The sequence below is a fragment of the Mauremys mutica genome, chromosome 2 (assembly GCF_020497125.1).
Source record: "Mauremys mutica isolate MM-2020 ecotype Southern chromosome 2, ASM2049712v1, whole genome shotgun sequence".
NCBI lineage: Eukaryota > Metazoa > Chordata > Testudines > Geoemydidae > Mauremys > Mauremys mutica.
In genome coordinates this window covers 69,772,579-69,784,593 of record NC_059073.1, presented here as the reverse complement: position 1 = coordinate 69,784,593, position 12,015 = coordinate 69,772,579, and the positions used below count along the sequence as shown (strand labels likewise).

General features: G+C 44.1%; 1 protein-coding gene across 2 annotated transcripts in view; it reads right to left on the bottom strand.

The window, feature by feature from the left end:
* Positions 1-881: 881 nt before the first annotated feature.
* The window catches only part of LOC123363803 (epidermal retinol dehydrogenase 2-like), a 31,518-nt gene continuing 20,384 nt past the window's right edge, over positions 882-12,015 (bottom strand). For both annotated transcript variants that reach the window (XM_045005207.1, XM_045005206.1), the window contains exons 3-7: positions 9,277-9,408; positions 7,944-8,043; positions 5,617-5,761; positions 3,848-3,973; positions 882-1,708 (exon numbers count right to left, since the gene is read on the bottom strand). In XM_045005207.1, the coding sequence (XP_044861142.1) occupies positions 1,615-1,708; positions 3,848-3,973; positions 5,617-5,761; positions 7,944-8,043; positions 9,277-9,408 (597 nt within the window). In that variant the 3' untranslated portion in view covers positions 882-1,614. The remainder of the gene's footprint in view (positions 1,709-3,847; positions 3,974-5,616; positions 5,762-7,943; positions 8,044-9,276; positions 9,409-12,015) is intronic.

Sequence of the window (12,015 nt, the reverse complement as noted above, 5' to 3'; positions counted from 1 at the left end):
GCAGTGTTGCCTCTAATTTTTTACGTCCATGTGTGGAATGAGTTTTATTATGTGCACCAATATGGAGGTGGTTTGGAGTGTGGGAGGGGACTCAGGGCTGAGGCAGACGGTTGGGATGCTGGGGGGGGGTGAGGGCTCTGGCTGGGGATGATGCAGGCTATGGGGTGGGGCCGGGATGAAGGATTTGGGGTGCGGGAGGGCACTCAGGACTGGGGCAGAGGGTTGGAGTGCGGGGGGGTGTGAGGGCTCTGGCTGGGGATGATGCAGGCCATGGGATGGGGATGAGGGGTTTGTGGTGTAGGCTGCCCCAGGACTGCGGTGGGGAGAGAGCACACTCCCCAGTTGCAGCAGCTCTGGTAGGGCTGGGCCAGAGGAGGGGAGAGGCGTCTCTCCATGCCTGCGCGGCCCTTGATACCTTGCTGCGCAGCCCAGGGGAAACTTAGGCATGCAGCATAGATGTAGCGTAAGAGAGAAATGAGGAGTAGCAGAGCTACTATAATGAATGGGATTAGTATAAATGATGCAAAGTCGATTCAGAGGAGCAAATAATATGTTATTTAAACTTTTAAATTATTGCATGGTTGATAGTTTGTCCTTGTTGATTTTTACAGGTGTAGAATGATTCCATCAAATTTAACTTCCTCCACCACCAGGCTCTGCAAGAATTTCTAACAGAGAAACTCATGTTAAGCGATTTATTGCCAGTGGTTTGCTTTTAGTTGCCAGTCATCTCACCTGAAAGGATTTCTGAAGCCTCTTTCACTGCCACTCTTATTCAGTGTGTCTCTGTATCTCTTGTTTCAAGACAGCGTTAAGAGTTACAATATTTTAGACATAACTTTATATTTTCCCTTTTTTATATTTGATAAATGACTCAGTCCTACTAAAAATATGGGCATTTATTTAAAAGTTAACATTTGTAATCAGACAAGCATGTACAATTGTTATCAGCCCATCTCTGGAAGGGATACATCTATAATCATTGGAATCTTTTTCACAGACATTAATAGTAAATTGATTATTATCCTTCAGATGTATTTGATTAGTGAATCAACATCACAGGTATGGAAAATATTTTCAGTGTCTACAACTGCCATTTTACTTAATTTTATGAATGTGAATTTTAGTGCTCATAAAAGATGCCAAACAGCTCAGGAAATTGAAAGTTAAATACTTCCAATCATCAACTGAACAGTAAAGGCAGTGACAAAGATAAGCTTTCTCAGACAGCCCTAACAGCAATATTGTTCTGGAGGGGACTATCTTGAAGTCATGCAAAGCCAATTTAGCTTCCCAACCCATTACACCCTGTTTCTTAACTGAGAATACCCATATAGGTGCCAATTGTGATTAGTTTGTGAAATGGATACCCATACAAATTCACTAAGGATAAGAGACTATGACAGGCATCACATCGAGGATAGCTATTCAGGGAATGAAGGAGACAGAGCTCATGTTGGAAACTGTTGATTAAAACGGTTAATTAACAGAAGTATGAGGCACAGTTATACAGAAGGCAAGTTCTGTGCAGCTGAAACAGCAGGCCATTTTTAAAACTCTAAACTGGTCCATTAATTTAGACCTGCTAGTATTGGATATTTTCATTCTTTATTTTCAGTCCTTCTTCACTCGACCTCTGAAGTGGTCCATTAATTGGAAGGCCCCGATGTAGTCTCCAAGGAGTATTCCCATTTTCACAGGCAAAATACTGAAGGAAAAAAACACACCAGAGTATTTACATAGTCTTATAAATCACAGAAGTGATCTATGAGGCTAAGCCCAAGAATACAAAGCGTTACAGATTCTAAAGTGAAGTACTACCAGTCTTCAGAATGTATTTATGGGGTAGCAAGTATTCCCAGTGTACAGAGAGAAACTGAGGCAGCGATTCCCCAATATCAGAGCCAGGATTAGAACTCAGGAACCCAGTCACTAAATGGACACATTCCTTTAGAACATACTGCCTCACTGTCCACATGATAATGTACATAAAGAAATTGAAATGAAAGACGTTCCCCAATCTAAGTGGGCCCAATTTCTCAATTTATTTTGGAAACTGTCAGTCCTAGGAATAATTATTTTTGTACTCAAGACCTCAGAAGCCAAACTTCTCCATATTAGCATAACCCATCTGTACAACAGGATTTGTAGTTTTGTAGAGATACTTAACTCACTCAAGTGGTGGCAGACGCTATAAAAATTATATATTTGTAATTGAAGTACAGGATTTTTGTTGAAACAGTTTTTTCACTCCTCCCTAAAAGTATCTCATGCATGCTCACCTAGATGCCCAGTGTCTCTCGAGTTTTTAGGATGCAACTATGAATAGATGTCTAGTAGAAAGACAAGGGTAAATGAAGAGGGATATTTGGGGAGGAGGATGGAGAAGAGAAGTTAGGAGGGAAAAAATTTTAAGCTGCCCTTCTCCCGCCTCTGAAGCTATCGTTTCAGTAGCTGTTTATGCACTTCCTGCTACTTACAGAATCACTTTCTACTCTCAAAACCAAACTGGGAATGGTTACATTTAAAAAAGAATAATAGAAACATTGATTTTAAAATAGGCGTTGGACCATTAACTGCTGCTGGGAGCGGGACCAGCCTTCAAATAGTCCAGGAACTTAAAAAAAATGCCTAAATAACAAATATATTTTGAAAGCACTAAAGAAAAAGGTCTTCATAGCCTTCTCTAGTGTTTTATCCTAGTTTTTTTTTAAAGCAGTGGGATAATATTGCATCAAGCTTCCAGTAAAGTTAATAAACTCCAATAGAAATAAGCCACAATAGAGCATGCATTAAATAGGCTATTGGTATGCTCAGCATTCAAACCAGCACACACTACCTTTGGCCTTCAACATACTCAGGGTGTGCAAGCATGTCAGGGCAGAAGAAGCATTTTTGCGCGTTTATGCAATGCAGCACTGATCCTCACTGTGGCTTCTAGATGCTAGTATGATAGCTCTATTAATATACAGCAATATACATGTCTATTAAATTGCAGCAAATTGTGTTATCTGAAGCAAGGAAGATGATAATATTTCCAGAACCAGTTTGTTTCTGGTACAGTAGTCCCTTTCTTTTCAAAGTCCTTCACAAATCCTTCTGAGATTCAGGTGGCTCCTCTTCACCCACCTGCTAACCCTAATATTAGAAGTTATGTGCTACAGCCCATCTTTGTTGACTGATTCTAGTCTCTGTACTGTTACAAGGGTTATTCTGTGTCCCCATTTGTGCCTGCACTGCTTTAACACATCCACTGTAGCAGTACTCTTGGCTCCCTTTGGCTTAATTAGAGAGATTTAGAATAAACTATGGGCCAAGATTTAAATAAAATAAATAAACAAAGGAGCCTAAAGTTAGGCTCCTAAATCCATATTTGGCCACCTAACTCAGTGGCCAGATTTTCAAGAATGTTGAACATCCAGCAACTCCTACTGACCTGCATAAGTGCTCAACAGTATTACAAGGGCAGCCCCTCTACATAGCTAAGAAGAAAACTCTGTTGTAGTTTTGCTCAGTCAATACTAACAACTGTTTCCCTTTAGAGATTATTTAAATATGTATAGCAATGGGAAAGTGTTCCTTACTGGGACTCTTCAGAGTCTGGTATAAGACATGTAGACATGCAAGTTATCCAAGACCACCACCTGAAGAAGCCTTCCTGTAGCAACAACTTATCTAAAACTTAAAAGCAACTTGAAACCCACAAAGGTAAATATCTAAGTAGGCTTAGACTCAACAGCCCAAGTAATCATTTGATATAGTAGCATGTAGAGTCCACAATCATGCAACTAAAAATGCATTTGACAGCAGAAAGACACAAACATGACAAGGAGAATCCCATCCTTACCTTTTCATAACCCATAAAAGGTGCATGCTTCGTGGCATCAGCAGAAACACTTGCTCCCGTTGAATAGCACTCACAATCTTCTCAGCTGCATACTCCAAATCTAGAATAGGAAGTAGACGTGGCCACCTGGAAAAAGACAACATATGGCTACTAATATGACATTGTCAAAACTTTCCCCTCTATGTTTCATCAGGATAACTTCAAATTTAGAACAAGACAGCTTCAAATTTAAAGTTTGCTCCTTACGAAAGAAGGATACCACATTTTACAAAGATTTTGCCTCTAACTTAGAAGCAAACATTACAAAAATGAAGTTCTGTTCATGGAATTATATAACACCTGACAAATCAGTTTGAAAGTAGTGATCAGCCGCTGTCTTATTTTCACTTGGGATTGGCACCTATGAGCTCAATTCTTGCTGTCTTCAAATCAAGCAAAATTTTTATTTAGATAAGCTTATTCTGCTTCTACATTTTCTGTGTTTAACATGCCATGAAAGGTTGTACTGACAACGACTAGCTACACTACTGAAGCTGTCATGAGGAAGATGGAGATTTGGCAGCCAAATAGGAGACAGTTTAAACTTTTGGCATCTAGGGAGAAGACATGAGATTGTGAGAAAAGGAACACTGAGGGCATGGCTACACTTGCACATGCAGAGTGCTGTGAGTTAAACCCACCTTCATAGAGCACAGTAGGGAAAGCGCTGCAGTCTGTTCACACTGACAGCTTCAAACGCACTGGCGTGGCCACATTTGCGGCACTTGCAGTGGCAATGGGAGCGGTGCAGTCACTTGCATGCTGGGATAGCTGCCCATAATGCAACGTGCTTTTCAAATGGGGGTGGGGTGGGGTGGGGTGGGGTGGAGAATGACAGGGAGTGTGTTGTGTGTATGTGGAGAGAGAGAGAGGGTTTTTGGGGTGCTGAGAGTGTGTCAGCAGGCTGTCTTGTAAGTTCAGACCCCCCTCTCCTCCCGCCTCTCACTCACTCACTCAAACAGTAAATGTTTGCTTTTTCTCGGCGCTGATAAGGAGCTCTGAAAGGGCATTTCCGCACTCCTGCAGCCGATTTCACAACAATGACACGAGTGGCCACTTGACTTAAGGGGATTATGGGATGTTTCCGAAGGCTGATCACAGCGCAGTAACGCAACACCTCGTTCATACTGGCGCTGCGGCACAGCAAATATTATTTCACTCGCCAAGGTCGAGTACCAACAGCGCTGTAGCTGTGGAGTCAGAGTGCTCTACGTGCCTTCCCAGTGTGGACGGGGAGTTAGCTAGGGTGCCCGGGGCTGCTTTATTGCGCTGTAACTCACAAGTGTAGCCAAGGCCATAGTCTGTGTCCTCTCAAATGAGCAGAGAAGTAGTTAAATGTGTTGACAATTAAAGTAACACCGTCACTAGGTTGTTGAGTTAATAATCTGAGTGGCAGTTTACATTTTTTTCAGAGTTACTGTTTCAGGCTATTTGCAGAAACAGGAAGAGAACTCTTCATTGGATTACACTAGCTTGATATTTGGAAGATTCATATTCGTACCATAGGGGCTAGAAATGTAATTAAAAAGTCTTAGATTCTGTAGTCTGGCAATCATTGGGCTTTGTCTATGAGCCCTAAAAATGGCACAATGAAGAAAAACCTACCTTATAATAGTTTCAGATTATGTCATTTCTACTGATTACTAATCCCCTTTCATAAATATGTATTTAATCAAACACTTTTGACGTGCCATATACTAATTACACACAAAACCACAAAATTCACTCACTTGGTTTTACAACCATCAAACATTCCTGTGTTGATGAAGTAAGGACACACAATAGTGGTTTTAATGCCTGTCTTCCCTAGAGCCAGCATTTCTAAACCAACTGTTTCTGCAAAGCCCACGGCTGCAAATTTACTTGCACAATAATCTGTAGAGTGAAGAAAGATGAAGAGTTATTTATTATAGCTAATTTTTTCATTAAGAGAAAAATCTCTCAACTCTCATAAACAACATAACTACATGGTTTTAGTCCAGTGTCTCGTGCTGAGCAAACCAAGCACAACTTCTTGTCTGAGAAGAAAGTCTGGCAAAATTATGCTCTAACAAGAGTAGTCTGGGTACTGTTAAAATAACTGTGCTTACTCATTTATCTTAATTGTGAGCTGAATTGCAAAAAGTGAGTGTAAGTTTATGAATTGTCACAATAACCTATAACAAATGCTGATGTGAACAGGTATGAAAGGGAGACAGAAAGACTAAGTTAGTTCGTACAAAAAGGCCGAATGATATAATTCAAGGACAGTGTTAAGATTATGCTTGGTCAACAAAAAAAGTCTGGGACCAGAAATTAATGAACCCAAATTGGTGTGCCAAAAATTAGGCCTACTTGATGAACAAAATAATGAAGGGGATGGGCTACTCTGCCATTGCTCCTTTTTGGGGTCCTGTAGCAGGGTGGATCCCTGCTCCTGGTTTTAAGGGGTTTAAAAGCGGCTTGGCAGGGCTGGAGAGCTGCTGCTCTCAAGCTGGGCTGATTGGGGAAGTAGCCGCAGCTGGGCCACACCCCAATCAGGCCACAGCTGGCCCCTATAAAAGGCTGTGAGCCAGGAGCCCAGTCAGCCTCTCTCTGTTTCTAGAGGGAGATGGGCCTGGCTGCAGGGAACTGAGACAAGGTACCTAGGGTGAAGCAGGGCTGGGGAAAGGCTGAGGAGCTGGGGAAGCTCTAGCCTAGAAAACCCCAGGCTGTGGCCTAGCATAGGGCAAAAGGTACTGGGGGTTGCAGGGGGCAACCTAGGGGTAGGCCAAGGCAGCAGGTCCGAACCCCCTTTGCCGATGATGAGTGCTGGATACTGCAGTCTGCCCCAGCGAATGGGGGATAGATAGAGACTGGGCAGTAGCCACTACTGAGGTGAAGTGGGGATAGTAGGGTGGGGTTCCCCTGGGAAGGGGAAACCCAGTTAAAGGTTAAAGGGGCACCGGGGTCCTGGGAGGGACACGGTGGCCAGGAGAAGACAGGGGGATCACCGGCCTGCAGAGGGCGCTTCCGGGCTGGAAAGAGCTAATTCCCCAGAGTCACCAGCAGGAGGTGCCGCGGGGGTGAGTCCGACCCGTTACAGGTCCTTAAAAGAAAAGACTCCCCACCACCAATCAAAAGCTGTCTGAGAGAGGGACAAACTTTACCATCATAGTGGCCACCTGGGCTGTCTCCTAGGACAAAGAATCCCCGGTGACGCCACTGGGCCTTTGTCGTTCTAATCCTGAGACATGTGCTGACTAGACTGGGCCAGAGAGAGGGATTCACCTCCACTGGCTCTGGGTAAACCCCTACCATCACCTGGTATGTGAGACTCCTCCCGCTCCCATCATGTATCTTTTCCCTTCCTCACAATATTTCTTTTCTTTCACCTTCTGTGGCTAAGAGTGGCTAAACCAGCCATGCCTACATGTTTTGCAACACTGCTGTAAGCCTGTTATCAGAAAGGCAGCTAAAACCAAATGTCCTAAATGGCCAGATACAAGTTTGCCACGTCTCAGGGTGGCCATGCCTGTGTTTTTCCAGCAGTAATGCTGCAAGTAAGAGTCAACATCAAAGACACAGAAGCTGCATTTTCTATCTTTGCTGTTCTTTTCTCTCCTATTGTGCGTCCTGCTTCATCTTCTAAACAAGAGGACCAGACTTAGTAACAGCAGCAGCTCCAAACCTAGTCCATTTCAATTACTGTCTCCTTCCCCCCAGAAGGGTAGTTATTATCATCTTTAATACCATCTAAAATCTCAAATGAGGGGAGAGGAGGAAAGGGTGGATATTCCTTCTACAAACTCTCCAGCAAAAGGGAAAAAGCCACAAGATGTTATAATAAAATCCTTACTTAACACTTTACATTTCAAATGCTTTAACTGTTCTCTTCTTCCCCTCCCCACCCCCGGCCCAGTCCTTTAATAAAAGGTAAAAAGAATTTTTAATGGTGCTGAGAACCTAGGTCCCATTGAGGTAAGTAAGAGCCATTAAGTGTACAAGTGTCAGACGGCTTGGCCTAAGAGCTGTAGTTGAAGAGTATAACCAAGAACATACCTTTAGATTCCATTTAGAATGATCTCGATACACTAACCTGCTAGCCCATTGACTCCAATCAGTCCTGCTGAGCTTGCAATACTAACCAAGTGTCCATGGTTAGAGGCCATCATGGCTGGAAGGAAGGCTTTATAAGTCTATGAAACACATTGAAACCCACACTTACAGTTAAACATTACTTAAAGTGATTTAATTGTGCAATTAGAGCATTACTATTTAAAAAGTGCCACCTATTCAGGAGACCTATTAAGTCTTAATGCTTCTCCCTCATTCTAATAAGATACATATTAGTTAGGACAGGAAGTATTTCCACTTTGTCTACTAACTGAATCCGCCAAGGTGGATCTCTAAGGACTCTCCAATATGTGTCCATAGTTTTCTTGATGTTGTAGTCATCCACTAGGGGGAGTCCGAAACTAGATTGCTGCCAGTGAGATTGCAATCACTGAAGTCCTGGGAAGCTGTAAATTCCCTACACTTAGGAGCTCAGGACTACAACATTTTCCAAGTAGGCTTCCATCTTAAAAATAGCAGCTGAGAAGGGAAAAGTGAACTCCTAACCTTTCCGCCATCATTTGCTGATTTCAGCTACCCATCATGAGTCATTTCCACGTTTTCCAGCAAATAGAAACAGAGCAGCATATTCTAATTCACCACTCCTTCTTTATTGGATCATAATTTACCTTCAGTTCTTTATTACAATATCAGTTCATCTCCTTCATAGCGAAATGCAAATCAAATGACTAATTTAAGATAAAAGTCTTCAAATCAATCATGCCGGCATATGTCAGTCTGACATTTAAGACACCAAGTAAGAGTGCTTTAGAGGAGCCACTCTAAAGTTCCCAGTGGCAAACAGGTGATAGGATGCAATCAGAATAAGTTCTGACCCAACCCATGACAGCACCTGAACCAGGTTCTTTTCTGCTAATGGTTGATGAAGTAGCCAGTTTATGGCAGCTTTGGCAGCTGTGCTCTGAGTCAGTTCAGATCAAGGGCTATAGCACCAGACTGCCCACAATAACAGTACTTTTCAGCTTTACATTTCCCAGAAGTATCTCTTAATATCAGGCAATACTGGGGTGTGTGTGTGTGTGATTTTATTGCTTCTTTAGGCAGAAGTGATTGCCCGCACAAGGGGCTAAACACATCCCTTAACTCTCTCCCACAAGCTTTCTGTGGGCCGCCTCTCCGTCTCCTCTATTTCTGGACCTCACAAACAAATGTCATCGAGTTGCATGTAGGGCCTTACAAGATCAACCAGTTAAACAGCAATTACATAAGAGATTTCCCCCCTCATTTCCAAACCAGACTTAAGTGCCAATATTCTTTCACAGTTCCCTATAAAAAAAAGAATATCTGTATATTACCCAGAAGTGTGCCATGGTGTTCACCTCCATGGTTTTCTCTACAAGTGAATCTGGGGAATCTATGAACTTCTTTCCAGTTACAATACCAGCATTGTTGATTAGGATACTAACATCACCAACTTCTTTTTTAACCTAAAGGAAGGCAACCAAATCAAGATGTTATTCCATAGCCAAAACAAAGAAAGTATGTTTAATTATACGTTTATATTACAGGAAGTTGCAACATTGCTAATTTTACAAGGCTAGGTAGTGAGAAAGCAGTTCATAAGACTGAAGTCTTTTCACTCTGCAACTTTTTCCTTTAGTCAAGTGTGAGAACTCTGCAGACAACAACTTTACAGGTCTGTAATTTAAATGTAACCTGCTAAGGGGAAATATTGGGCTTTATTTAATAAAAAGCCACCCACACTTTGTATACCATAAAGATGGCAGGAAAAACATGATGCCATGAGTGCTAGCGTGAATGGTCATCACAAAAAGCCAATGAGTTTGGAAGAGGGGAAGCTTTTAGTCAGACTTCACAGAAGCTAAACAAAATTTGAATATTCTGAATAAAGGAAACCTTTGTCATATTTCTAATACCTTCAATTAAGGTGTTATGAGCTCACAAACAGATGTATTTAACATCCCCAGAGACAGTGAGGCCCTGATAAGCCTCTTAGGGTATGTCTACACAACAAAGAAAAACCTGTAGCTGACCCGAGACAACAGATTTGGGCTGCCCATGTCTGGAACTTCCAAAAGTCTATAGAGCAATGAAACAGCCCTGCAGCCCAAGCCTAAGGCCTTGGCTACACTTGAGAGTTACAGCACTGGTGGTGGCTTTATAGCGCTGTAACTCACTCCCGGTCCACACTGGCAAAGCACATACAGCACTGTATCTCCGCGGTTACAGCGCTGTTTGTACTCCACCTCCACAAGAGGAATAAAGAGTATAGTGCTGCTGCTGCAGTGTCAGTGTGGCCACCCAAAGCGCTCTGGTAATAGGTAATAATTGGAGATATACCAATCTCCTAGAACTGGAAGGGACCCTGAAAGGTCATTGAGTCCAGCCCTCTGCCTTCACTAGCAGGACCAAGTACTGATTTTTGCCCCAGATCCCTAAATGGCCCCTCAAGGATTGAACTTACAACCCTGGCCCCCTCGAGGATTGAACTCACAACCCTGGGTTTAGTAGGCCAATGCTCAAACCACTGAGCTATCCCTCCCCCCTTTGGCCTCCATAAGTATTTGGCAGTATCCCAGAATGCCTGTTCTAGCCACTCTGCTCATCAGTTCGAACTCTACTGCCCTGGCCTCAGGTGACCAACCATCAGACCCGCCCTTTAAATTCCCCGGGAATTTTAAAAATCCCCTTCCTGTTTGCTCAGCCAGGTGTGGAGTGCAATCGGTGAATCTTTCCAGGTGACCATGCCTCCACACATCAAACGAGCCCCAGCATGGAGCAATGGCGAGTTGCTGGACCTCATCAGTGTTTGGGGGGAGGAAGCTGTCCAGTCACAGCTGCGCTCCAGCTGTAGGAATTACGATACCTTTGGCCAGGTATCAAAGGCCATGCTGGAAAGGGGCCATGACCGGGACGCATTGCAATGCAGGGTTAAAGTGAAGGAGCTGCGGAGTGCCAACTGCAAAGCCCGCGAGGGAAACCGCCGCTCTGGTGCTGCCCCCACGACCTACCATTTCTACAAAGAGCTGGACACGATACTTGGGGGTGACCCCACCTCCACTCCGAGCACCACTGTGGACACTTCAGAGTGGGAGGAGGAGGAGGAAAGCGAGAGTGAGGGTACTGGGGTGGGGGGAGACACCCCGGAGTCCCTGGAGACATGCAGCCAGGAGCTCTTCTCAAGCCAGGAGGAAGCAGCCGGTACTTGGTGGAGGACAAACAGAGGAGCAGGTTCCCAGTAAGTGGCTTTTATTTTCAGGAAGAAAATTTTTCGGGAGAGGAGGGTTAGGGCTGCATGCATGCATGCCTAGATGCGGAATAGCGCATTGATGTGGTCTATCACGTCGCGGTAATCGGCCTCGGTAATCTCTTCGAAAGTCTCATCCAGAATGTGGGCAATGCGCTTGCGCAGGTTTATTGGGAGAGCCGCTGTGGTCCTTGTCCCAGTCAGGCTAACGCGTCCGCGTCACTGTGCCGCGAGGGGTGGGGGGACCATTGCTGCACACAGGCAAGCTGCACAGGGGCCAGGGCGGAAGCCGCATTGCAGTAGAAGACCCTCCCTTGCTTCCCAGGTCACCCTCAGCAGCGAGATATCTTACAGGATAACTCCTGTGGAAAATGTTGGGGCAGTGTTCAGTGTAGGTGCCTCCTGCATCTGTTGGCTCTCCCCAAGGCACAGAAACCCAGAGGACAGTACAGCCCTGAAACAATCAGTCCCCCTTACTCACCATTTCGGGGCTCCCGTGGGTTATGTGCGCTCTCTTTGGGATGGGAAAATTATGCTATTGTGTAGACTGTGTGTGCCCTCCTTAAGTGCGGGGGAATCATTACTCTGTCTGGTATACACAATGCTGCCTCTGTTAAGTGTTGTATTTTGCCTTTACAGATGCAACCTTGAGATCTCAGCTGTCCGTGTTATCACCAGCTGAGAGACTGCAAAAACTCCGGAAGAGACCGCGAAAAAGCAAAGACGACATGCTGCACAAAGTGATGCATCAATCTCCCACAGAGAATCAAAAAGCGCAGGAGTGGAAGGAGAGGGAAAGCGGGATCTTCTAGGAAAATGCAGCGCA